This window comes from Arvicola amphibius, chromosome 1, assembly GCF_903992535.2.
Source record: "Arvicola amphibius chromosome 1, mArvAmp1.2, whole genome shotgun sequence".
Taxonomy (NCBI): Eukaryota; Metazoa; Chordata; class Mammalia; order Rodentia; family Cricetidae; genus Arvicola; species Arvicola amphibius.
The window spans coordinates 12593137-12621112 of NC_052047.1; the positions used below are offsets into that span (position 1 = coordinate 12593137).

Here is a 27976-nt window from a genome sequence, read left to right on the forward strand (position 1 = left end):
AGAAGAGACAAGTGAAGGGCAGAGAAGAGAGGAGCAATACCACCAAACATCTAGGACTCAAGGGCAAATGTCTTAGAGCCTTTGTCCAGTTCCTGTCATGTGCTGTGTCACTCATGTTTTAGCAAAGTCCTTTGGAGTTCACCCAGCAAGTCTAAGAGAATCACGTGTGTCACTAAAACACTAATAAACATTGGATTATGTCAGGGAGAATCTTTAGCTGTATGAACAGCTGGGCAAGCAAACCTAACTGCTGTTGTTGTTGTTGTTGTTGTTGTTGTTCTTGTTGTTGTTGGTGGTGGTGGTGGTGGTGGTGGTGGTGATGGTGGTGGTGGTGGTGGTGAAGGGGGCATCTCATGATGTAACCTAAGTTGCCTTCAAACTCAAAACTCTTGCCTCAGCCTCCTGAGTGCTAAATTACAGATGTGTGCACCATACCTGGCCTGACTTAGTTCTTGCTCAACACATCCTGTAATGTTGTGTATATGTATAAAATAAATATTGTAAATGAGCATGTGTATAAAAAGTACATAGTGGCATCCATTGTTGTTGCTGCGGTTTATATGGCTTGGTCTTGGGATTCTCGTTCTTTCTGATGCAGCTGCATCCTCTGTCAACTCCTAGTCCCATTCAAAACCAAAACCCTTGCTAGTTCTCCTTAGCCCAACAAATATTGCTGGAGCTAAAACAGTAATAATATTAGAAATAAGACTACCATTAGTGGGGCACATTAGGCAAATAAACAAGATGCATAGTTAGAACATAAACCTACTCTGACTTACAAAACACATGTTCTAATCATATTTAGTAAGCACTTAACAACAATGTACTATAGGAAGCCATGTAAGACACCATGTACCCTGTGCCATCCTTCCTGTACAAAAGGGAAGAAAAGAGTCATCTATAGAATACTGTCTGTAAGGTTCACAGGAAGCTGGGAATCACCCTTGCCTCAGTGAAAGGTGCACAGGCAGGCATGAGGCAAGACACAGACCCTTCAGGCACTCGGAAAACTGACTGAGTCTTCTCCTGTCACCTTGTTGAGGCAGGGTCTCAGCATTTTGCAGCACATTCTAGGTTTGCTGGCCCATGAGCTTCAGGATGATTTTCTCGTTTCCACTTCTTCTCTCCTCTTCAGAAGTTCCGGGATTATAGATGTCCCTACTACAGCCAGCTTTTTACATGAGTGCTGGGGATTAAGGTCAGGTTGTCAGGAATGCATCGCAAATGCTTTTGTCCAGTGAACCCTATCCCCAGCTCTATTTTTCTTTTACAATCATGTGAATGTACGTGGGTGGCTGGAGACAGATGATAGAGAGAGATTAGAAGGTGTACTGTGTTTTAGGTACTAGAAAACAAAGACTATTTAAGGAAAAAATGCCTTTAATCTCTAAAAAAAAAAAAAAAAAAAAAAAAAAAAAAAAAAAAAAAAAAAAAAAACAAGTCCCAGAAGATGTGGTTTCTAAAGAGACGGGCTCAGCCATCCACACTCGTGTTTGATTTATCCTTACAGAGTTAACATAGGTTGACCTCCTCAAAGCTGGATTTTATGTTGGTCAAAGCGATTAAATATCAGCAATACAATACAAAGAAGTAAGCAGGGGCCACTGTGAGGAGTGGAGGAAGCCCTGAGTGTGTGAGGTTCCGGCAAATGTGTGTGGTTGACATGGGCCCAAAGGGAAATAGTAAAGCCTTCCTCCTGGGGTGAGCTTCAGAGAAGATAGCAAATCCTTCCTCAGGGTCCAAAAGTGGGTATTGATAGACAGTGTGTGCAGAAAATGTCCATGTTAGCTTTCTCCCCTCAGCTCTTTACAACCTGAAGACCATTGCCCTACAGAGACTGCTCCTACTGAGATTAGCTAAGCCTGTGTCCTTGATCCAGCTGTGTATAATAACCCTGCCCCCATGTTTTCTCCATGTAGTAACCCCACCTCCTCGAGCTGCATGCAATAACCCTGCCTCCTTCTTCAACTCTATAATAAACACTCTGCAGATACAAGGTGCTGTACTTCTCTGTCAGAGAGTCCAGTGCACTTGAACCTATGGCATCCATGTCTTGATTTTGTCTTTTCTCCATTCCCTCATTGCTCTGATTCAGGACAAGTCTCTGGGGCCACACAAGGACTCAGCAGTCAACATACCCATGTCTTGCCTGCCAGGGTCTGGGATAGCCAGGCCACTGAGGAACGTTCCCCTTGGGTTTTCTCCATGAACCGTTTTCATCACTTCTGCCTTAGGTCACAGAGAGTTGACAAGAGCCAGATGTCCAGATCGTATACTCACCAATGATTAGTAGTGTTGTGCATGCCTTCCATCAGTTCCTCTAGCAGCAATCCTGTGCTTCCTTCTGACGACAAATGAAAACCTGCATCTTCCCACCGTGAGCATCCTTATGTCCCTACATGTACAAACTGATGCTTTCGTTTATAGCCTCAGCATTCCTCCTCTTTCCCAAAAATGTGCTGGAGGACCAAGAAGGCTGAGTCTGATGAAGCAAGACTTTGCTGATACACTCCTCCTAGACAAAAGGGTGGAGAGAACAGCCCTTATTGGAGAAAACCACAGGGCTGACAATACTACCCAACATTAAAAAATAAATTAAAAAATGTGACCCCATGACCTCGCCTTCTCTATCACCTTTTGTTAGATGAGCAGCTAAAGAAAGCAAAGACCACATGTATTAAAATAAAGAGCACCGGCTAGCTATAACTGCATAACAAATTGCCCCCCAAATATAGTGACTTAAACATTCTGGGTGGCTTAGAAGCAGCTTACCCAGGTGGCTTGGCTCAGGATGTCTTTGGAGGTAACAGTTATATTGTCTGAGACAGTAGTCATTTGAAGGCTTGGCAGCCATGTGCCTGGGAAGGAGGAACTGTGTTGTGTTGAGGATCCAGCTTTATTTTATCTAGTTTTCACTATGAGGTTGCTGTCCTAGTGATATGACAGTTCACTTTCTTAAAACAAGTGATCCAAGATGAAGCAAAGAGCAAGGTGGGAAGCATGAGGTCTCTTATGGGCTAGTTATAGAAATCCCTCCTGCTTGTTGCTTATTGCGTCAACTCTAGTCTGTATAGAAGGTGATTATAAAAAGGTGTTGGTGCCAGGAGGCAAGACTCACTTGGCCCCATCTTGATTAGCACAGAGAGCTACTATTGTCTCCATTTCACAGATGGGGAACTGCCGTGGGATAATGCTCTTGCACCCTGTATCAGTTTAATAAAATGCTGATTGGCCAGTACCCAGGCAGGAAGCGTAGGTGGGGCGACCGGAATAGGAGAATTCCGTGAAAAGGAAAGGTTCAGTCTGCAGTCACCAGCCAGATGCAGAGGAAGCAAGATAAGAATGCCTCACTGAGTAAGGTACCAAGCCACGTGGCTAAACATAGTATGGGTTAATTTAAGTTGTAAGAGCTAGTTAATAATAAGCCTGAGCTAATAAGCCAACCAGTTTATAATTAATATAAGCCTCTGTGTGTTTTGTTGGGACTGAATGACTGCAGGACTGAGCAGGACAGAAACTTCTGTCTACAGGGAACATCATGCCTTCAATGAGAAAGTGGTAGAGAGTGGCAGGACCTGAGGCCCTAATACTGTGTCTCCTCCTCTGATATAGCATACTGTCAATTGTGGCTTTGAATTCTTGTTACTGTTAAATGAGTATTTGAATTTTTGACTATCCGTGTGGTGGTGACTTCTACTTGGCAACCTGACACAACTTAGAATCACCTGGGAAGAGTCTCAGTGAGAAATTACCTATTCTGAGTTGGTCTATGGGCATGTCTCTGGGGGACTGTCTTAATTAACTAAAGTGGGAAGGCCCATCCCACTGTGAGTGGTAGCATTCCCTAGGCAGGGGGTCCTGAGCAGTGCACAGTGGAGCTGAGCACAAGTATCAGGCAAGAAGCAGTAAGCAAGCAAGCATGGATTTCCCTTTTCTCTTCACTAAGGATGTAACAATAGTGATGTAACCAGCTGTTTTAAGTTCTTGATGCCTTGACTTCTCTGCTCTAATGGATGGTCACCTGGAACTGTGAGCACACATAAAACCCCTGCTCCCCCAAGTTGCTTTTATCACGCTTCAGAAGCGGAAGCAGGACACCAAAGTCTTGGTTCCCACTTTGCAGGTGGCAGAAGCTTCAGAAGCTGGGACCCTGTGGACACCGTCTGGGATTAGAGGGTGTGGGACCCTGGTCTCTTCCTTCTGATCTTTCTTTTGCTATTTGACACTGCTTTGCTCCACCACATGTCCCTCTCACAATATGCTGCTTCACCGCAGGCCTAAAGGCAATGGGGCCAGCCAACCCCTCCTAAAACCTCCAAATCTGTGCCAGAATTCATTATGAGTTGATTATGGCAAGTTTGGTTACAGGGGTTCCAAGTGTCTGGCACACACTGTCCATATTTCAGACCTCTATTCCATACTGCCACTGAAGGCCTCAGACAGCACCAGTTTGCAAAGGGCACTCACAGTGGGAAGAGGGGGCTTCCTTGGTCAGTAGGAAGCATGACTGCTAGGGGCTAACATGTCTATGGCATGCATGTCTATGATCAGTTATATTATGTACTAGATGAATAACTGACCAAATCAAATGGGTCCTCAAAGATGGGTTGGGCAAATGAACTGAGGTTTCAACTCACCAGACCTTTTTAGAATTAATCCCACAGTAGATTCCCAAATCTGACCAGCTCGTATACTTCCTTTCCCTCCCCTCCTCTCTTCCCCCACTTCCTCCTCCCTCTATTTCTTTTTTCTTTCATCATTTTTCTCAATCAGATCAAATACCATAATCAGAAAGGACTGGAATTTAAGTGTGTAGTGAACTCTGTCTTTGTTTACAACAGCAGGGTTTACACTGCTCCTGGGTTTAAATTTGGTTTTGTTTAAATGAATTGCATGTTGTTTGCAATGTTAAAAAACATGCACACTGGGAACTAGGGAGATGGCTCAGAGGTTAAGATGCTAACTACACTTCCAGAGGCCCCAGGTTCAATTCCCAGCACCCACATGGCAGCTCACACTGTCTGCAACTCCAGTTCCAGGGGATTAACACCAATGCACACAAAATAAAGTTAAACAAATTTTAAAAAAACATGCACATTTATTTATCTTTAAATATCTGAGAATATTTATTTTAAACTAAAAGAAAAGCATATACAAGAGTCTATTTTCTTCCAGGATAGCGAATATTTTTATGGTATTATGGTGATAGCACTTTAAAAATATTTTTTTTTCAAGACAGGGTTTCTCTGTGTATCCCTGGCTGAAACTCAGATGGCATTGAACTTGAAGAGATCCGCCTGCCTCTGCCTCCCGAGTGCTGGCATTAAAGGCATGTGCCACCACCTCCTGGAGCACTTTCATATATTACTTTTATATTGCTGAAAATCTTTAAAAATACTGCTTTTAATTTCTTAAAGTTTTAGTCTGAATGGAAGATTGACTCATAAATATAATTGGGGGGCAGGGTTAGGACCAGTGGAAGCTTTTAGAGGTGTAGGGCCCACCACTGGAGGGGACATGCTTAGGGATATATTTGGTCCAGTTCCGTTCAGGATGAGCAGTTTCCTGGTGCCTTAGTCACTGTTCTGCTGCCGTGATGACACATCATGACCAAAGCAAGTCTTATCGAAGACAATTAATTGGGGGACCTGCTTATAATTTCAGAGGCTTAGTTTATTATCATCATGGCAGCAGGCATGGCAGCCATGGTGCTGGAGAGCACTAGGAAGCTACATCCTGATCCACAGGCTGAGAGAAAGAAAAAGAGAAACATTGGACTGGGTGTGGGCTTTTGAAAACCTCAAAACCCATCCCCAGCGACACACTTCCTCCAAAGGCCACACGTCCTAATTCTTCCAATGCTATCAGAAAGTTCTATTCACTGGTGACTGAACATTAAGTATATGAGCCTATGGGGGCCATTCTTTTTCAAACCAGCACACTTGACTAGTGTAGTGAGCATTGCAGTAGGTGAAGCCCACCCCTTTGAAATGGGATTCTTCTGTCCGTCAGTCAGGGAACTTAAACTTGGCCACTGCGCCTTGGGCTTCGAAAGGCATCCCACTCACCTGTCTGGAGCTTAGACTGGGGACAGTGTGAGATCACAGACATGCATATCCAACAAAATGGGCCTTCAGGGTTCCTTAGAGAACCCATACAGGCAAGAGGCTGCATGCGTTCCCAAGGGGCTGCTGCTGGTAGCCACTGCACACCCGGTCCCCTTGAGAAAAGGAACCTGATTAGTTTGACTGGTCGCAGAGGAACACTGCTTTTTAATTGTTAATTGATTACCTAATTATAGATTACAGTGGGACAAACTGTGTCACACTCACCAATTTTCCACAAGCTCTAATCAGCTACAAACCTCTTCACAAACCCTGTAGTTCTGCCTCTCCAGAATGCTGTGGAAATGGCCGCTCCTTTTAGACCTAGGGTCTATGTGGTACGTCCTTCCTAATCTCTCAGTATTTTACTAGCTTGAGCTAGAGAGATAGCCAGAAAGATGGCCCAGAGGGTAAAGACACTTTTGCAGCTGAACCAGATAATCTGAGTATAATCCTGAGGAACCACAGAGAGAATGGAGAGAACAGATTCATCGAAATTGTCTTCTGATCCCTACATGCATGCCATCCCTACATACGCACACCTGGATATAAGGAAAAATACATACATACGTTATGTAAGAGAAAAAAATGAAGTGGCTGGGGAGATGACTCAGCAGCTAAGAGCTCTGACTGCTCTTGCAGGGAACCTGGGTTCGATCCCCAACATCCACATGATGGCTCATGATTACCTGTAGCTCCAGTTCCAGGGGACCCAGTGTCCCCTTCTGCATTAATAGGTTGGCGCACACACCTGATTTCCATTTTTAAGATTTGAGATGGGGCTAAGAGATGGCTCAGCCATTAAAGACTAGGTTCACAACCAAACAGACAAGGTTTAAGGGGGTGGTTGTTTGGTTGGTTTTCCTTGATTGCTTTCCACTTAATTTGTTGAAGAGGGTCTCTCATGGAATCCAGAGCTCACCAGTTCGGCTGACTAGCCAGCTTGCCCTTGGCTCCCTGTCTCTGACTCTCAAGTACTGGGAATACAATGTCCTCTATACCTGCCTACTTTTAAGTGGATTCTGGGACTCAAACATTGATCCTCACACTTGAATAACAAGTGCTTTATCCACGGAGCCATCTCCTCCATCCCATTATTTCTTTGTAAATTCCGTGTTTATATCATTTACCTGTCTCCAAGAGGGTATTTTACTTCTGTCTTGAGCAATAGAAATTTTTGTGTATACAGGTTATCAACCATCACTCTGCATAAAATATCTTTGTGGATACACACACACACACACACACACACATATATAATATGTAATATATATAATATATTTTATATATATATATATATATATATATATATATATATATGATCCTACCCCGTGGATAGCAACACTGTCAGAACACTCGAATGTCCTAGAGCAGTGGTTCTCAACATTCCTAACACTGTGACCCCTTAACACAGTTCCTCGTGTTATGGTGACCCCCCTCACTATTTTTTTTTCTTTTTTTGGTTTTTCGAGACAGGGTTTCTCTGCAGCTTTTTTTTAGAGCCTGTCCTGGAACTAGCTCTTGTAGACCAGGATGGCCTCGAACTCACAGAGATCCGCCTGCCTCTGCCTCCCGAGTGCTGGGATTAAAGGCGTGCGCCACCACCGCCCGGCTCCCCTCACTATTTTGTTGCTACTTCATAACTGTAGTTTTTCCACTTTTATGGATCATTATATGAATATCTGATATGAAGGATATCTAATTGTGACCCCAAAGAGGTCATGACCACAGGTTGGGAGTCACTGTCCTAGATACTATGGAGAATATGGAATTCATCATGGAAATTTGAAACTTACACTAGACGTTGCCAAGTTTTTTCCCTAGGACAGGAACTGTACCCAAAAAATACTAAGTAGTATGATAAACCTGGTAACTAATGAAATCTTTTTGTTTTTTTTTTATGTTTATGGGCATTTTATCTGCATTAATGTCTGTGCGCCAAGTGTGTTCCTGATGCTCAAGGAATCCAGAAAAGGATGGATCCTTGAGGACTGGAATTACAGGCTTTTGTAAACCGAGGGCGCTGGGATTTGAACCCAGGTCCTCCGAAAGAGCACTCTTAACTGCTGAGCCATTTTTCCAGCCTCTGTCTAAATCTAATAGAATCTTAGCTTCTACAGAGTCGACTTTTTCCTTCCTGCTGCCTATTACTTTCTCCCTATGAAATCATTTCCTAAATAAAATTGTTACTGCTGAAATTAAGTTAGCAATTAAAATAAATGAACTAGTTATAGTCTCTAGGAACGTTTTCGCTGAGCTAAAGTGTTGTTCAGTTAGCAAGCTAAAAATTGCATAATTTTACTCATGTTCACAGTTCTCTGGAGGTGTTATCAACAGTTTCATGTAGTTTTGAAATATTAGGAAGGTAACCCATGATATCATCTTTTGCACAAAAGGAAGTCTATAAAACCCATCATGATAAGACTGATCAGAATCTTTTAAGATGAGAAAAATGCCATTATGTCCTTCCGATTATGATTTGATGAAGTAAATCAGTGAAGTCATTAATATTTCCATGTTTCCATGTGAAATAACCATAAAAACACTATTGCTTCAATCGGGTGGTAAAGCAAATTTTCTAAAAAAAAAAAAAGTTTACGGTAGGGAATATGGCTCTGAGATAGAAACTTGCTTATGTGTACAATCTCTTGGGTTCAATTCCCAGCACTACCCAAACAAACAAAATATAAACAAACAAAACACCTTAAATAGTGAGATGTTTTTAACTCATTTACTAAGATCAAGTTCCAGTAATAAGGATATTATGCCTCAAAAGGAAGATTCAATATTCTCTTGCCTTCACTACCTCTTTTACACTTTAACTATGTATTTACCTTTTTTTTTTTTTTAAGACAGTTTCTCACTATGTAACCCTGGCTGGTCTGGAACCCAGTATATACCAAGCTGGCCTCGAACTCACTGAACTCTGCCTGCCTCTACTTCCGGAGTGCTGGGATTAAAGTTGTGCATTACCATATCTGATTCAACTTCTCAAAATCTTTATTGCTGGTACAGCATTCATTAAGAGCAATGGCTGCTTTCCAGAAGAGGGGTGTTCCAATCCCAGTACCTACATGGTGGCTTACAACTGTCAGCCATCTGTAACCTCGGCTCTTCTGGCCTTCTGGACTTCTGGCCTTCTGGCTTCCACAGGTACCCAGGCATGCTTGCATACACAGAACATGCTTGCGTATACATACACAAAACACCCTACACAGAAATAAAAAATAACTAGTTTTTTGTTTTTGTTTTTTGGGTTTTTTTTTTCAAGACAGGGTTTCTCTGTAGCTGGCACGGTGGTGGTGCACGCCTTTAATCCCAGCACTCAGGAGGCAGAGGCGGGTGGATCTCTGTGAGTTCGAGGCTAGCCTGGTCTACAAGAGCTAGTTCCAGGACGGGCTCCAAAAATAACTAGTTTTAGAAACCTATTTTAAAATGTCACTTTGCAAATATTTAGTCTATGTTGTAACTCATGAATTGGTTTGATGTTTTGTCCTTCTTTAATTCTGAAAGTGTTCCTTCATTTGACTGCCCATGCCCTAAGGCATCCCTAGAGAGATGTCATTTTCTAAAGTTTTTAAAGTATTTCTGCCACTGTGCTATTCATGGTATGATTTTCTAATGTCCTTCCTATGAGGGAGTGAAGGATGTCTTAAGGCCAAAATTAAACAGTTTGGCTTGCATATCTTAAATGGCTTTATTTATAATTATAGAATCTGGCAATACTTTTGCTCTGTAAAGCAGAACATGAGTTTTAGTGCAATGGGCGGAGCAGAGATGTTTAATTCATTTTTAAAGACAGGGTTGTTGTGGATTATTATTTTAACTGGGCAAAGATGTGTTACTGCGGAATATTGCTTTAGCTGTAAAAAGGTGTGTTACTTTTGTTTATGATGTATTTGTTTAATTATACAAAGCTGTGTTGCATTTGTTTTGCCTTGCCTGCCTAAGGCACCAGATTGGTCTAATTAAAGTATGAGTGGCCAATAGCTAGGCAGAAAAGGGATAGGCAGGGCCTGTAGGGAGAGAGAATAAATAGGAGGAGACAGCTAGACTTGAGAAGATGAGAAACGGGGGGGGAGGGGGTGAGGAGAGAAGGAGGGACAAGTCTAGGGCAAGAAGCTGGCCAGTCAGACAGAGGAGTGCTGGAAGAAAGTTATACGGAAAGAACAGGCAAAACGTCCTGAGGCAAAAGAGAGATAAAGAGAAGCAAGTTGATTTAAGTTAAAAGAGCTAGCCAGAGATGAGCCTAAGCTAGGCCAAGCATTCAACACTGATAATAAGTCTTTGTGTCACGATTTGGGAGCTGGATGTGAACTAAAAGAAAGGGCCTGGTGCACAGAGTCTCTTATCTGGCTGACCTGCTTCTCCCGGTGCCGGATGCTGCAGCTGAGACTGGAGGTTAGTCTCTGATCCCCCTGCCTCCACTCCTTAAATGTTGGGGCTACAGACATGTGCCAACAGGCATGGTTCTCTATGTGGTGCTTGGGACGGAGGCAGGACCTGAGGCACGCTACTCAAAGCGCTCTACCAACCTCGCTAGAGCCCCAGCTCTGAGCGGGTTATGTTAAAGTTACTTTCCTTTCAACCAGAAACAGGGAAACAAAATAAGAGAAAACCCACCACCCACCAAGGGATCGTTTCACATCCTCTTATTTCCACTCTCGGTCAAGGGGAGAGGTGAAGGTTAGCCCAGGGGAAACTATATGCCAAGTGGAATTGTTCTTTTGGGAAAATTGGCTATTATTATATCTCTCCTGGTGTCTCAAAAGTTCTGAGAGCAATCTAGATTCTGTTTCGTTGCATAGAACTTTAAAAAGAATGCCTCCACGTTGAGTTTTAGTCCAGTCGGGTGGGGTCTGGGAGCCTGGCCTGAAACAAAATTTAACAAATTGAATAACGGGCAGCCAGGTAGAAGAGGAGGACAGGAGCAAGTGTGGAAACAATAATTCCTCTAAAAGAATCGATGTAAAAAAACATTTCTATAGAAGGAAATAGAATTTGTTACCCTCAGAGGGCCAAGCCGGGGCACTCCACAGCAGTGGCTATTTTGTTTCAAGTTCCCTGCAGGCTCGCTCCAGATGGGAGAAAACTGAATCAAGCAGCTAACAAAGCCTTCAGCCAGGTCTACACCTCAAGACAATTTCCTGTAAACCAGATTCATTACCTTTGATGGGGTCAGTAGAACAATAAGAAGAGACAGTTGTTTGTGGTTTTTACTATTGTTGTTTATTATATACCTTGTAGCATTTGTAAAGTTAAGAATGACTTAGCTCAGCCTGGTGCCATTAATCTCACTTGCAAGGAAGGTATAGGTAGGCATATCTTGGTGAATTCAAGGCCAGCCTGGGCTGCAAAGCAAGTTTTAGGACAGCTAGGTCTGTTACACAAAGAAACCTCATCTCAAAAACAAAACAAAACAAGAGACTTTAAATAAATGTCAAGGGCAGGAGAGATGGCTCAATAGGAAAAGGTGCCCATTGCCAACCCTGAGAACCTGAGTTTGATCCCCAGGGTTGGAGGAAGCAGAGAACACCACCCCTGCACACAAAATAAATAATTTTTAATGTACATCCTGGGACTGGAGAGATGGCTCAAAGGATTAAGAGCACTTGCAGAGGACATGGGTTCAGCTTCCAGCAACCAGAGTGGCTCACAACCCATCTGTGACTCCAGTTCCCGGAGATGTGACACCCTCTTCTGACTGTAGGCTGGGGTTTGTACATGGTCTGCCAACAGATGTGAGGCAACACATTCATATACATAAAATAAATACACCTTCTAAAAAGTCAGTACTTCAGCGCTTCTCAATCTTCCTAATGCTGAGAGCCTTTCATATAGTTCCTCATGTTGTGGTGACCCCAACCATAAAATTATTATTGTTTCCACTTCCTAACTGTAATTTTGTACTGTCATGAACAATGATGTAAACATCTGATATGCAGGGTATCTGGTCGGCAACCCCTGTGAAAGGATCCTTCAGTTCCCAAAGGGGTAAAAAACCCATACATTGAGATCCACTTCTTCAATCTCACTTGAAGAAACGTCCCTAGTCACACAATTGCTTCTGTTTAGTATTCAAGAGTTAGTTCTTGGAGGCAGAGGCAGGTGGATCTCTGTAAGTTCAAGACCAGCCTGGTCTATAAGAGCTAGTTCCATGACAGGCTCCAAAGCAACAGAGAAACCCCATCTCAAAAAGCCAAAAAAAAAAAAAAAAAAAAAAAAAGTTCTTTAATGTGCTCCCTGCTGTGGCGTGCTCCAACACTTCCTCAGCACCAGCTGGGCGCCTGGCAGTTACACTGAGTTCTCTCTAGACCTGTAGTTTGCACAGCCCTGCAGATCTGGAACTCAGCTCACGTACACCAGCATGGGTAATCCCAGAGCCTTACCCATGGTTCTTACTACCCAGTGCGGCTATCAATTCAGGGTTCCCAAGACTCCGCTTCAGAATTGAGGACTTGCCCCGACTCACAGAACCCAGCAAATGCTGAGCGCCCACCATCCTACTGTTAAAAATAGCCACACGATTGTTTTGTGTCGTTTTGGTTTTTCTTCTTGTTGTCTTTTTATTGATGTAACTATTTTGAGCTAGGGTCTCTTGTAGCCCAGGCTAGACTTAAACATGTTATATAGAGAAAACTGGCCTGGAGTTCTTGATTCCCCTGCTTTTGCTGAGGTACCAGGTGCGTGCACCGTGCCCAGATTTAGAAACAGTCTCATATTAAAGACAATTCGGGTGAAGTCTGAAAGAGAGGTGGCATTTCTGTCCCTAGGAGTGTGACATGACCCCGTCCACATTGCATGGCATCAACTGGGAAACTTAATTAATTGCTAACCATGGAACTGGACTCATTCTTTGACCCCTCTTCCCTCCCTAGAGGTGGAAGCGGGCGCTATGATGCCACTGTGAAACGTGGCCCACAGGCTCGTGGTGTTTGCTGTTTGGGGAGGTTAGTGAACCCCCAGGGCTAGGGACCGACCTATGGACTTCGGCCACTGGGGATGGGTCTTGGGCGTGGCTCTGCTTCTGGTCCTTTTATTCCCCTCCTCGCTCCCCTTCACCCCCCCCCCCCACGCTCCTAATTTACTTAGGAGATCTTGTCTGTTTCCCCTTCCCTGCTTTCTAATCCACTAAAATATGGGGAGGAGATACCATTGGAAGCTCCCACAACTACCGAGAGATACCCTCCATTTACCTGACGAACCATATTCCCTGAGACTATCAGCCAGACCTGATCCTTTCTCCCTTAAGTCACAGCAATAAGAAAAGCAACTCGTTGATGGCAGTTGACAGCCCAACCCTCTAGTCATGTCCGCAGCCTTCCTGGTGTGACTGGCTCATCTTTGAGTCCTACTAAAGGTCTATTCTGAGTCACTGAATTGGCACAAGTTCAGACAAGACAGGAAGGGACTTAAGTAGGGATGACAAAGGACACACCTGCTGACTCCAGAAGTCATAGAGAAATGACAAAAGACTCCGGAGTTTGCAAGGGCTTTAGGAGGAACTGGAGGTACATAGCCAATATAGATGGACAGTTTCTGTTAAATCCTAGCAATCACGCTTAGGAGCTGGCCATGGGAGTTTGCCCATGCTGCAGTGAATATATAGACAACACAAATTAGATTGCTCCTTCTTCTCTTCCTCCTCTTCCTCTTCTGGGGGAGGTCACAAAGGTGACAATGTGGATCTGGGAGGACTGGGAAGTAAATGTGGTTGGAGTTCAGGATGTGAAATTCCCAAACAATAAATAAAAATATTACACACATAAATATATATATACATATATATGTGTACATATGTGTATATGTACACATATATGTATATATACACATATATATATATGCTTACTGTGGGGTAGGAAGAACGTGATACTAATAACATTGAAGACCCCTGAACATGCAATTGGCAATGGGCATACACATGCCTGCTTTTACATTAAAAAATCAATATTTTGCCGGGTGGTGATGGAGCATACCTTTAATCCCAGTACTCAGGAGGCAGAGGCAGGTGGATCTCTATGAGTCTGAGGTCAGCCTGGTCTATAGAGTGTGTTCTAGGATAGCCAGGGCTACACAGAGAAACAAAACAAACAACAACAAAACCCCTTAATACTTATTTACCAATTTGTAGTTCAAAACAGCATGTGTGATGAAGTTATGGGGGAGTGGAGAGATGTCTCAGCAATTAAGACTGCTCTTCCAGAGGACCCATGTTCAATCCCAGCAGCCACATGACAGGTCACAACTGTCTGTAACTCCTGTTACAAAGGATCTGACACTGTCACACAGACATACATGCAAGCAAAACACCAATGCTCACAAAGCACAAATAATAAATTATAATAAATTGAAGTTATGGACTTGTGCGTGTTTGTGCATGTGGCCTATTTAGTTTTCCTTAATATGGCGGGAGTTTCTTAAGGCTAGGTAGTGGAGAAACTTGGCCACAAGCTGTTAGAACCTCTTACTCCTCCTCACCCTTCTAACTCACCAGAAATCTACCCCTGTTAAGGGATTTGTTTCCCACACATCATTTAACAGGAACCCTATAATGTGTGGTTGTATGAGATTTCTTCTTTCACCTAGAATGTTTTCTTCAGGTTCCCTCCATGTCGTAGTGTGTTTAAGGCAGTGGGCTTCAATCTGTGAGTCACGACCTCCTTGGGAATCCCAACGACCCTTTCAAAGGGACCACCTAAGAACATCGGAAAACACAGATATTTACATTACAAATCATAACAGTAGCAAAATTACAGTCATGGATTAGCAATGAAAATAATTTATGGTTGGTGGTCACCACAACATGAGGGACTATATTAAAGAGTCACAGCATTAGGAATGTTGAGAACCACTGGTATAAGGAATCCATACCACAGTTTGGATATAATGATATATATCTAAAGTATATACTGTTCGTATATAATAGTATCTGAAAACTGTCTCTGGAAATCAGTCACACTCCCTGCCTTGGCACTGTCACTATCGGGAGCTGGTGGAACCTTGGAGGGGTGAAGGTCACCGGGAGTGTGCCCTTGAGAACAGCTCTCTGCTTCCTGCTCACCCTGAGGTGAGCCTGCTCCTCTACACAGCTGACATCACGGCACACCACCTCACCACAGGCCCAAAGGCACCAGGGCCAACTGACTGACCTAGGGCTGAGACCGCAGAAACTGTGAGCCACAGACAAACTCTAACCGGGGGCTGGGAAGGTGGCTCATTCAGGAAAGTGATTGCTGCAGAAGCGTGAGGACATGAGTTCAATCCCCAGCACCACGGGAAAGTGGCATCAGGTGCAGAGACACATGCTGTAACCTTAGTGCTGAGGAGCTGGCGCCAGTAGGGTCCCTGGGGCTTGCTAACCAGCATATTTAGCCAAATCAGCAAGCTCCAGGTTTCCTGAGAGACCCAGTCTCAAAAAGGAAGGTGAAGAGAGGTTAAGGAAGACACTCAGCATCAACCCTGGGCCTCCACCTACACACAAGTACATGAACATCCTGCCTACAAATGCTTGTGCATATAAATACGCAAAGCCAACTAAATAGATAAAGTAAGGAGTAAACTCTAACTAACCAGCTGGTTAACCCTAACTAGCTGACTAACACTGACTGACTAACCCATAGACCCAGGAGTGCAGCTGCTATGCCATTTGAGTCTCTGGAGAGAGGCCCCATTATTTTCCAAAGGATTCTTCCCCACCAGCAATGCGCTGATGACACAGGTCTTCTGTCTCACAGAGGAACTAAAACTTCTCCCCTTGGTTCTGATTTTTAAAATCTGGGATAAGATTTTATTTGACTTAGCCTGGGTCAGACACTGACCTGGTTTCTCATCTGTATAAGTAGAGGGGAAATGTCACCCAAGAATTCTGACTCTGCACACGGCTGCAGAGATTCTCCCTGAGAAAGTGGCACATTGGGCATGTGATGGTAGGTGCCTGGCACAGAAACTTAAAGTTTAAGGGTTGTGCCACTACCTATGGGTAAAGTAAGTGTATAGGAGTCGATACTATGGCAGAGAGGTTGTGACTGATGTTTAGGTGTCTGGGCCCTAGAGGGATAAAAGATCTGAAATATTCAAGATGATGTCATTCAGTAAAGACTTGACATGCCCAAGAGGCCTATAGTGCTTCAGGTGGTAAAGCCAGTCTTGAAATAATACACTTCTTGTTTTTAAGTGAGGGCATGCCTACCCAGAACAAAGGGATCTTCTTCTTAGCCTTCGTCCCCACCTACACGTGGCCGTGAGATTACACTCTGAACATTGGAATGTAATCAGCAGTATTGTATGCAACTATTTTTTTCATTTTTATTTATTTTGTAAAGCATCTTTCGGGACTGACGAGATGGCTTGGTTGCTTGTCACGCAAGCCTGGCAACCCTCGTTTAATCCCTGGGGCTCAGTTTGAGCCCTGAAACACAGGTAAAGGTAGAACGAGGGAACCATGTATGTAACTGACACACTATGGCATGCATGCACATGCACACACACGTATGTGCACATACATATATCCATTTCTACACACACAGAAATAATAAAATTTAAAACAAATTTACATATCTTTTATATATATATAAAATCTTATACATAGCATATGTATATATACATTTAATATATTTGAGACATGGTCTTACTTCATATCCCAGGCTTTGGTAGATCTTGGTGTGTGTTCTAGTCCAGCCTAAAATCGCCATTTTCCTGTCTCAGTCTCCCAGGAGTCAAGGTTATAAGCATGCACCGTTACGTCTGACTGTGTGCGACTTCTTCCAGACATCAGCTTTGTCCTCTGCTCTGCCTCCCTTTCCTCCTACCAGCTGGAGTATGGATACGGTGACCCATGCTGTGACAGCCAGTTAGGCCCTCGCATAGAAACCCCACTTTGAGAACAGACAGAACTCAAAATAGCAGGAGTCTGGGTAAATGACAACTGCTTCCGTACCAGCTCTGGACTGCCCATGGATCTGTGGGAAAGAGGATGCTATTTTAATGTCACCATTGGTTTCTGTCACTCTCTGCTGAGCCAGGTCCTAGTGGATGTACATACGAATGCCAGGCAGCTTCTCAGTGGTCTTGCTGTATTTCTGTTTGTTGACTATACTTAACCCTGTAACTCCCCTGTGAAGCTCAGTGCATGGGCCAGAGGATAACTTTGGGGAATCAATTGCTTCCTTTTCCTATGAGGGTCTGGGGAACTGAACTCAGGTCAGCAGGTGGTAGTAAGTGGCTTTATCCAGGTTAACCTTCTCTCACTGACCACCCTCATTGAAAAAAAAAGAGCACCCGTTTATAATTATATAGCAATAAAGACTGTAGTCAATACCTCAACTACCCCAACATAACAGTTGATATGTGGTAAGAAATTAGCTTTTAAGGATAAAAATTTAAGAAGAGGGGAAGAGAGGTAGGAATGGGGAGGTGGGTATGCGTCTGTGAAGAGTTAAGGGGAGAAGAGGGGTAGGGAATGAGTATGATCCAAATATATTGCATGAAATTCTCCAAGACAATAAAAATATTAAATCTTGAAAAAAGAAATTAGCCTTTGAAATTTGGGGGAAATCCAATTATCTGCCTAAGTGTGTTTGCCAGGGATTTTTGAGCTGCCAGACTTATTAATAGCATGCTAAATTAGTATCCTCAGTTCTCCCCAGATACGTGCCAACCGTAGTATATAAATATCAAATTTTAATATCATGTTTAGTTGGTGACTAAGATGTCACCACCATAGCTTCACTTAAAAATAAAAGCCCGTGGCATTCATGTGCTCGCCATGTAATCAATAAAGACAAGAAGTTGCTAACATTAAAATTCTAATTTATTGTAACCAGATTTGCACCATAATGGGCTTTCCATCTTGACACTCAGCCCTGCCTCAGGCCCAAAGCCAGAGGCCCAGGCAGCCATGGACCACAAACCAAAATCGAACCTTTCCTCTCTTTAGTTATTTTCTTAGAGATTTTTGTTATAGCAACAAAAAACTGCCCAATACATGAATCAATGTTATATGACTTATACAAGTAGAAGTATAAATTGTAAAAGAAAATATGCAAAACCAAACAAGTCTTAAGGTATTGCTAACCATGGTTAGTTCTTACACTGTAGTCAGCCAATACCACAAGCCTAATATATCATTAAAGATAGAGAACGCTGGGACAGAGGGTGTGGGTAGATCCTTTGAGTTGGTGATAGCTGAGTCAAATCTTGAAGGAAATTCAAGCCGGCTGGAATGAAGAGAGAAGGGAAGGCAATAAAAAGACATTCTTGAACTTCTCCGTTTCCCCATTTAATCGATCAAATGACAGCCATTCCCAAGGCTAGGAGAGGAAAAGAAAGATGTCCCCAAAGACTCCAAGGGAGGGGGGGGAGCTTTGTCAATACTGCCGTTTCCAGTGTCTAAGTTCTAATGTTGCAAGAGAGTTAACTCCTGTGTGTGTATATATGACTTGGGGCACAAAGGCAGAGACACCCAGAGATCTCCATGATGGGGAGTGCTCTTCCAGCCTGCTCCTCCTCCCTCCCCATCAAGTGGTCTCTGCCTATTTCTCTGACTGTCTTTCCCTGTTAGCCCTTGTTTGGCACTTTACCAGCTGACTTTTGTATCTGAGCACTTCCAATAGTGGGCTTTTCCGTCTGTTTTATGTATATTGCCATTCTCTTTCCCACTGAAGTCTGAGTTTCTGGAGAATAAAGGTTCTGCCTGCTGTATTCACCATTATACTCTCAGCTCCCCAATAAATACATCTGGTAGACCCTCAATAAATATTTGACAAATAAATAAAGGCTGGGGGCATGGCAGGAGAAGAGACATAGATGCCTCCCACTCAGTTATGTAGCCCAGGCTGGCCTCAGACTCTTTACATAGCCAAGGATAACTTTGACTTTTTGATCCTCCTGTCCCCACTTCCACAGTACTGGGTTTACAGGCACATATCATGCTAAGTTTATGCCTGGATTATACAGTGCTGGGTCTCAAACTCCCTATGCATGCTATGTATGCAAGCGTTCTACCAACTAAGTGACATCCCGAGCCGCCAAACGCAATACCTCCTTCCCTTGTTTCTCTTTTCTTCTCTTTTATACCCAGGCTGGGTGGGGATGGAGTCAAGGGCTCTGGCATGCCAGACAACGGCCCTGCCATTGAGCTACGCCCCTTCTCCTCTATCTGTTCTCGATGGGGGAGCATGGTTCTCTCCTTCCCCTGAACTCTGGACTCCAATGCCACCCCCACTTCCTACTGCATCAATTATTCACTGTCTCTAGATCTTCGCTTAGCCTCCCTTGGCTTTTTTCCCTCAGCACATATGCAAGATCATATCCTGTCCTAGAGGACGAAAACCTCAGTTCCGTGATTTGATGATGCTCTCTGTACCTACATCTGCCTTTTCCTTTTCTCCAGGGGTGAGTAGGTCAGTTCTCCCAACACTCTCTGACCCCACCCACCCCTCAGGTTTCTGTGACCTGTTCCTGTCCCTACACTATTCTGGCACTGTTCCAGATCAGCCCCAGTGACCTGCCAGCTCTGGTTCTATTTCCTTTCTTATCAGCCTTGGCACTGTCTCCAGAAAGCTGTCCCTCCTGCTCTGGCTCTTGTGAGACACAGGTGTTCCTCTCCCTCTCCAGGTCCCTTCCAAGTCCCCACAGGAGGCTTTTCCTATTCCTCTATGGGAATTGCCATTTTGGCCTCTTGCTCCTGCCCTCCTGCCTGTATCTTGTTAACCAATTTTCTCTCCTGTGGTTTAAATGACCATTTATGGATGTGAATGTCATACCTTTGGTGACCTAAATTTATATTGCCAGCTATCTTCTAGATGTTTCTATTTTTATGGCCCTTCAAATTTAATATGCCCTGAGTTGAATTCACCATCCTTATGTATTTCCACAAACTACCTTTTCTCTATTTTCTCTCCAAGCGGAGAGATGGTGCCAACCATCTCTCAGCTACTCAGGAGCTTGCCAAGCTTGTTCATCATCCCCTGATCGACTCTGGTGCCAGGTCCTATTAAATTCACCTTCTAAGTATCTCTTAAATCCATCTGTCCACCTTTCTCAGCTTCTGCTGAACTCAAACCTTTTTCGCCTCTTTCCTGGGCATCTCAGCAGCATCTGGATGCTTCCTCCTGGGGAAGCTTAACACCCCCCCCCCCCGCCCTGGTCTTCTTTATCCCTTTGGAAAGGTGGTCTGGCTGTTTAGCCCAGGATGGTCTCAACTCACAATTCGCATTCCCCTGCTCCTGCTCCCTGGATTAAAGAGGTGCACCGACATATACAGCCTTGTTACTTTGTTGCTCTTAAATGTGGTTTTCAAATGAAAGAATAACATTCTCATATAGTCAAATGATTGTAAGATAATTAAGGTAATAAGAAACAGTAAGGTCACACTGCACTCAAGTAGCCCTCAAATCTAACCCCCAACACACAGTACATTCCTCCCTCCCTCCCTCTCTCCCTCCCTCCCTCCCTCCCTCCCTCCCTCCCTCCCTCCCTCCCTCCCTCCCTCCCTCCCTCCCTCCCTCTCTTTCTTTGTTTTTCAAGACAGGGTTTCTCTGTGTAACCCTAGTTATCCTGAAACTCACTCTGTAGACAAGGCTGGCCTCAAATTTAGAAATCTACATGCCTCAACCTCCTGAGTATTGGGATTAAAGGTTTGTACCACCACCACCCGACTCATTTTTTTCCTTTAAAGAAATATTTTATTTTTACATCCTGCAATTCCTCCATCCCCCCTCCCTTCTTCCCTCCTTCCCTCCATCTCTCCCTCCCTCCCTCTCTCCCTTCCTCCTTTTCTTTCTTTTATATATCCCTGGAAGGTCTAGAATTCTGCTATGTATTCCAGGCTGACCTGGAATTAATTCACTGAGATCCATCTGCCTCTTCCTTCTGGGTGTTAGGATTAAAGGCATGCAGAAGGCTTATGTATTTATTTATTTTGAAATTCCTGTATTTTAAGAGGTATTTCTTTTTACATTTTAATATTTCCAATGCAGTCTTCAGTTTGGTTAAATTCAGCTGTGCATTGTGTCCTTTTTTATTCATTCTGATACATGTGCTTTTTAACCATAATTCTAAATTAGTGTTTACTCTCAGATCTTTCTAAAGTGCAAATCTGATCTGGTTGCAACTCTTGGAAATTCTTAAAAGGCTCTCTGCCTTGGGGATAGGGGTTGTCTATCCCCTCCCCCTAACTCTCCCTCCTCTGGCCTCCACCTTCCTACACATCTGCACTCCCTCTACCTTAAAGCCAAGCAGCTATATTTGCAGCTAGTTCCCCAAAATATTTGACCAAAGCCAGAGCTCTCTGCCCAAAAGTGTCTTCTGTCTTAAAGGTCTCGCTTACTTTTTTAAAATGCAAGTGGTCACTCACTGAGCCAAGCCTGAGCTCTTCCTTCCTGTAACCCCTGGACCCCAGCTTATGGTACACGCTGCTCCTAAATCAGGTAGCATGCAAACCCATGTCATTTCTCTGGTCTTTTAATACCAACACAGAATTCCATATATATCTCAACATTCTTCTTTCTATATACCCACTTCTAACAGTGCCCAGCAATGTAGCCAAGAAATAAATACCATTGGAAACAATGAGCTAAATATGAGGAAAGCAGGGAGGTGCCCTTATATAAGATGTAGAGCCTTCCAGCTAACCACCCCCTTACCTTAAGACAAGAAGACACTAAACCACTTGGGTATCCAGAAACCAAACCAACTGCAGACCTAGTAATTCTACCTACAACTGAAGGTGAATAATGTCAAACTTTTAACTTCTGCCCCTCCCCTCTCTCTCTTATCTTAAAGTATTGGAAGTTGGGACCCTCATTCTACGTCTTGGCCACTTGTGCATCTCAACATATATACGTGTGCAAGTCACCAAAGAGGGTTTCTCCTGCCTGGCCCCCCCAGATTTCCAGTTGGTCCCCTTCCACACTTGCGAATCCCATTGAGCCCCAACACCAGCAAATAACGATGAGCCAAAGTTGAGCAGAGAACATTGGCTTGAATGATTACTGTAGGGGTCTCAGTGTTATATGGAGACATCAGTGGGAACGGTTTCTCCATGGCAACCCACTACTGGATTTCCATTCTAGAAACTGCTCCAAATAGGCAGTCCTTCTTTCTGACCTAGATAATTTAAAGCCAGAGATTCCAAGTCATTCATGGAAAAGTACCAGGATACTGTTGGGATTTTAAGTCAAGCACTTTAGATGTGGCCTATCGGGCAATCACTGAGAATGGTCTGTAGTAGTGACAGTGCCTAGCAGGAATGAGGCCCTGGGTTTGATCCCCACTCCTGGGGTGGGGGCTAGAAGATGTCCATGTCAAAGCGTGTTGACAATTGTAGGACCGACATTCTCGAGATATTCTTAGTAAAGGATCCAGAACTGCAAAACAAAGCCGAGTAAGAGATGAGAACAGGAGAAAGGTGTCAAATGCCAGGGAGGGAGAAAATGGAGTTTATCGCTAGAAATGTGGCTGTCACGGGAGGATGCTGACGCTGGCATTTGCGCTGGCAGTTGGGGAAAGGTGGGGAGGGGCAGCTGCAACAAGCCGCGCTGAGATATGAGGGCGCCTGATGCTACAAAGACAGATCCTGTAGATAAATCACAGCATGCAAACGGATTCAAGATAAAGGAGAGGCACCCAGACCAGGCAGAAACGGAGGGCAGTAGCAGCTGCTGCCGAGAAAGAGAGAAATCACTGTACTCTCCCATCCTCAGAAGACGCCAAGGAAATACTTAGCACCACTCTAGAAGAGGCTCTGGATCAGGGTGGACCACACAGTCCTTCCACAGATCAAGCTAGCATTCAGCCTGGGGTGGACTCAGACCTCTGTCACGTGTTCAACATTTTTAACGCGAGGAGGAAAACTTCCATTCTCAGAGTAAAGATTTCATCAAGTGGTCAATATGAAACAGATGGAACGAGTGTCTTCTGTTCACAAATTTTAGACTAAATAAAAAACAAAATAGCCCTGGGTATCAAATACCTTAGCAGGGGAGACATAATTCCTATTGGTTTTGGCTCCCCAGGCAATAAACTCCCTGACAGAGAATCCCCCTCCCCCTACACTGTAACTGTAAGACAATAATGCAGGAAAAAGAAAGGCAGAAACCAACCTTGGGTGTAGCTTTCAGTGGTTTCGCTCTCAGCACAGATTTAAGGAGGTGCATTTGAACTCCTTGAAGCCGGTGCCCCGGGAGAGGCCTTCCTAGTATCTAGGTATCGCCAAACCAGAAAAGATTTGGTCAAGATCGAGGTGGAGTTTCCGGGTCCCAATCCTGCCTCTGGAAACCCCAAGCCACTCCCTAGACCGCGTCGATAAAAAGAAACAGTGGAGAGCCTGTCTATTGGACCCCCACCCGCGAGGACTGTAACTTGTGCCGCGGGGAGAGAGTAAGGGAGCCGACCTCCTTTTGCTTTTGTTTCCTGTGTGGAGGGCGCTCTGAGGGACAACCGGTCGCCTACCTGCCTTGCACCTCCCGTCCTGCAGAGCCATTCGCCCTCGGCCTCACCTCCCAGCGCTGTCCCCAGGTGGACAAGCCTGACTCACCCAGGATGGATGGCGGGGGTTGGGGGACACATCAGAGGGCGGAGGTACAGGAGGCGGGCCGGGCCCTTCCCCCAGAGCCCAGGAGGCGTAGCCAGCGCGCAGGTGAAACCGACTCCGACCTATCCCGGGAACTTTCGCTGCGGGGACCGGCTGCCACAGGCCAGCGTCGCTCAGGGGTGGGGGCCTGGGAGCCGCCCTCTGCCACCGGGGCTGCGCGCGAGGACTCAGCCTGGGCACCTGACCCTGAGGACCCTCGGCCCTCCCGAAGCGCTTGGGGATGCGGGCGGCGCCGGCCTCCGCGGCTGATGGAGGCGGGTGGCGCCGCCCCGGGCGCAGGTGACACTCGCTGGGCCTGGGTTTCTGTCGGAGTGGGAGTGCGCTGGGAGCTCGAGACGCAGCCGCCCCGGGGACCAGGGACCTGGCAGCGATGGCCGGAGAGCTGAGCCAGGAGGCACTGCTGGACTTTCTGTGCCAGGCCGGGGGCCGAGTGCGTAACGCCGAGCTGTTGAGCCACTTCAAGGGCTTCCTGCGCGACCCTCACGTGCCTCCCGGCCAGCAGCAGCAGCGTCGCGAGCTCTTCAAGGGCTTCGTGAACTCGGTGGCCGCAGTGCGCCAGGACCCCGACGGCACCAAGTACGTGGTGCTCAAGAGGAGGTACAGGGACCTGCTGGGGGAGGAAGGCCTGCAGCGACCCACCCCTGCAGAGGGACCGCAGCGGGGCCACCGCCGCCCGCGTGACCCGGAGGCACAGAAGCCGCTGGCAGGTGCGGCGACCCGAGTGGACTTAGGTGGCGATGAACTAGCGGGCAGCAGCGCGCGGGAGGCGACCCGGGCACATCACGGCCCGAGGGACAGCCGAAGCCGGAGGACACCGGGGCCCGCGGCTGCTCAGACCAGAGGCAGGTGTGCGGCGGTGGAGACGCGGGGTCGCTGCTGCTGGGAATGCCAGCAGAATGGCTGGGGGGACCCTGCGGGACAGCCTCTTCCCGGAGATCTCGAGGACCCAGCGGCCTCCTGCGAGGAGTCAGAGTTCACCGCGCCTGCCCGGGATGACCTCGGACCTCCCGGGTGGCTGCGGGAAGGAGCGTCGGCTGAACGAGCACCGGTGTCTGCGACTCCTGTCTGGCCTCGGGCTGCCGTCGAGGCTGCTGGGAGCCCGACGTCCACGCCCGCTCTCCCGCCCCTCCCGGCTCCCTCCAGTGAACCGCTGGAACTGTTTACCGCCGGCTTCCAGAACCATTCAACCCAGCAGCTGCAGCAGCAGCAGCGCACTCGAGAGTGGGTAGCCAGATACCCACAGGTGCCCGAGGCCGGGAACCAGGGGCCCACTCGCGCCTGGTCGGTGTTGCCAGACAACTTCCTTCAGCTATCCTCGGAAACCGCCTGTGGGGTCTCGAAGACGCACTCGGCGCTGCCAGAGCCCGAACTGTCTTTTCATTCTCTCCTTCCTGTGGTTCCTGATGAGTCCTCAGAATCCTGGCCCAGGAACCCTCCACCCACTGTCTTTCGAAGCATTCGTTGTCAGCTGTCCCTCCAGGATTTGGATGACTTTGTGGATCAAGAGAGCCACGGCAGCGAGGAGAGCAGCAGTGGGCCCAAAGAGTCTCCCGGAACCCCCGAAGAGTGGCTGCAACCCGTCCTGAGAGTTTCCTCTTGGGGAGAGCTCAGGGATCCTATTGAGGGCCTGTCTGTGTCTTCAAATGAAGGCAGCCCCAGTCGGATCCGGAGGAGCCTCAGGAATAGAGGGAATGCGCCCACTTCTCAGAAGGTCCCAACAGTGGCTAAAAACTTCGGAGACAACCCTCAAGAGGCTTCACCCTGGCCAGCCCCCAAGTTCCGGAGATCTTTCAGGAGGAGCACTCAAAGTGGGAGAACCAAATCCTCCTCCTCCTCTGATGAGGAGCATCTTGATGAGGACCTTTTGAAAAGAAGCCGGCGCCCACCTCGGTCCAGGAAAACTTCCAGGGCAGGAGCCCTGCCCAGCCCAAGGGTGGATATTGTTTTGGTACAGAAATTGACAGACGCTAATGCTGTGGCAGGTCAGCCACACACCTCGTGGGTCCCCGGCAGGGATGGATCTGCAGCCATGATACCCCACAGATCTCCTGAACACAGGTCACCACTTGTCCCGTTAGATGCCAGGGAACATGAATGGATTGTGAAGCTTGCCAGTGGCTCCTGGCCTCGTGTGGAGGCTTTGTTCTGGGAGGACCCCCAGTTGGCTTTGCACAGAGACTTCCTGACGGGGTACACAGCCTTGCACTGGATAGCAAAGCATGGTGACCTGTATGCCCTTCAGTGCTTGATTTCTGGAGCCCAGAAGGCAGGGGTTGCGCTGGATGTCAACGTGAGGTCCAGTTGTGGCTATACCCCGCTGCACCTTGCAGCTATTCACGGCCACCAGGGAGTCATCAAATTGCTAGTGCAAAGGTTGGCTTCTCGGGTGAATATCCGGGACGTCAGTGGCAAGAAACCATGGCAGTATCTGACCGGTAATGTCACTGGGGAAACATGGCAGCTCCTGGGTGCACCCCGGGGCAAACCCATCTTCCCTGTATATCCCTTAGTGCAAAGCTCCTCCCCAGCCAGGAAGGTCAAGAGCCGGGAAGTGTCTAGAAATGTCACCCGGAAGAGTTCCTTAGCTGCTAGACTCAAAACTCAACACAACAAATGGAAATTGGCCAACCAATATGAGAAATTCCACACTCTAAAGGAGAGAGAAGAGTACAGTGACTGAGGTGGGCTCGTCTCTCCAGAAGGCAGAGTCCCCCACCCCCCATCCCCACACACAAGCTACTAAGTCAATGAGAGAACCCAGGGGAAACAAACTGTTAGGGGTTGGTAAAGAGAAAGGACCGGTGAAATGGCATCCTCGAGGGTCATCTCAACTTCTTAAAGTCTCATATGTCTGAGCTATGAAATGTATACAAAAGCAGAACCAGGCACTCAAGCCTGGGAAGGGTCCCTCTCTCCTGAATCTGCCCCAGGTCTGGGCACAGGAAGGCACAGTGTTTTCTGAGGCAGTACCAGGCCTTACTAGAAAGGGAGCAGATGCGTCAAAGAGAGGCAGTTCGCGGAACTGACGCAGCTTGCAATCTTCTCTGGCTAGAAGCTCCCTGGCTTCTGTTCATCTCCAGAATAAGCCTTGGAGGAGTGGAAAGCACCAAGTTTGGAGTCAGATGGCCTTGCTTCACTTTCTTTACGTGCCTTTGGCATTCCAACCGGTGAAATAAAATTGTGACTGGAGAGTGTAGAATTTGATTGAAGCGATTTCCTCAGTCCTGTGCCCGAGCCTTCCTGTGAGCAGCATCTATGGTATAAACCGATGACTTCCTTCTCTGGGTATCTTCGCCAATGGTCAGAGAAGCAGACAGGAGAGATCAAGTATGACCTTGATTCTACTCTCCAGAGAAACGACGACACCATTCAGACCCTGTTTGTGTTTGTTTATTTCTGTTTGTTACTGTTTGTCTGTTGTTTAGCATCAACCCAAAGTGAGCTTCCCAGGTATAAAAGCAGTTTGGTTTTTAACTTGGGTAATGACTGAAAGTTTTCATCCTGCAGGGGAAATCCCTGTGTAGCAAACAGAATCATCTCTGTCAGCTTCCCATAGGTTTCAAGGTCAAAGCTGGTACTCAGGAGAACTGGGGTCGCTCAGGGGAAGCGGTAAGAGTTAAAACCATCAGGACTGTGTCAAGCAGCTAAGTATAACTTTATTTGCACTAAACTTTTTGCCAATTAAGATTAAATATTAGCCTTGAAGTACTGAATGTCTAACAGGAAGTGTCCCGTTCTCAGGAAGACTGATCAGTGCAGGTCCCTGGCTGAAGTCAGAGACTGACGACTTTGGAAATCCCAGCAGAATGTACAAATCACCCAACGGAAACCCAGAGAGGGCTGGAAAGTTCAATGTTCGTTCAGAGATTACTTTTTTATGGAAATATTTTCATGTGTAGTGGCAATGATGCTGTAATTTTTAAAGATATTTTTGTGTTTCTTCTGGTTATTTTCCTGCATTAAAAGACCAGCAGATCATTATAATTTGTTATATTGTACTCAGCTGATTATTGCTAATGTTTTTACACAATGGGCTCTATGATCGCCAGATCTTTCTGTTTCTTTGTAGTTTAACTTTGTGTTGCTGAATTCAGTCTCTTTCTTTTCTCCATCTCTCCGTTTCTCTAGGGATAGAATCCTGGCCTTCGTGTATTAGTCAAGTGCCCCCCCCCCAGCTCCTATCATTTTTAAACCAAAAAGGTAGAACAATCAGTTCTAGGAGTTTTTTCCAATTACATAGCCTTTTTAATCCCCTACTGAAAGGACAAAACTGGACAAT

General features: G+C 45.9%; 1 protein-coding gene, 1 long non-coding RNA gene and 2 other non-coding genes across 6 annotated transcripts; 2 read left to right on the forward strand and 2 right to left on the reverse strand.

Annotated features, from left to right (window-relative positions):
* Positions 1-315: 315 nt before the first annotated feature.
* On the reverse strand, positions 316-23639 carry LOC119827257. 3 transcript variants are annotated; one of them, XR_005287576.1, is made up of 5 exons: positions 23207-23639; positions 16736-18319; positions 14596-14799; positions 2281-2515; positions 316-1186 (listed from the first exon to the last, which is right to left on the reverse strand). It is a non-coding gene; the product is annotated as an uncharacterized LOC119827257 (long non-coding RNA). The 3 variants fall into 3 exon arrangements; XR_005287575.1 differs by lacking the exon at positions 316-1186 and having other exon boundaries at positions 1459-2515; XR_005287574.1 differs by lacking the exons at positions 316-1186; positions 2281-2515 and having other exon boundaries at positions 13133-14799.
* LOC119806101 lies at positions 2459-2586 on the forward strand. The gene has a single exon (XR_005284133.1).
* On the reverse strand, positions 6126-6258 carry LOC119806076. Its single transcript, XR_005284113.1, has one exon. It is a non-coding gene; the product is annotated as a small nucleolar RNA SNORA70 (small nucleolar RNA).
* Positions 23640-23782: 143 nt separating the features above from the next.
* Positions 23783-27681, forward strand: Sowahb (sosondowah ankyrin repeat domain family member B). The gene has a single exon (XM_038331570.1). It carries the CDS (start codon positions 24068-24070, stop codon positions 26375-26377), a length of 2310 nt encoding a protein of 769 aa, XP_038187498.1. The 5' UTR covers positions 23783-24067; the 3' UTR covers positions 26378-27681.
* Positions 27682-27976: the final 295 nt, after the last annotated feature.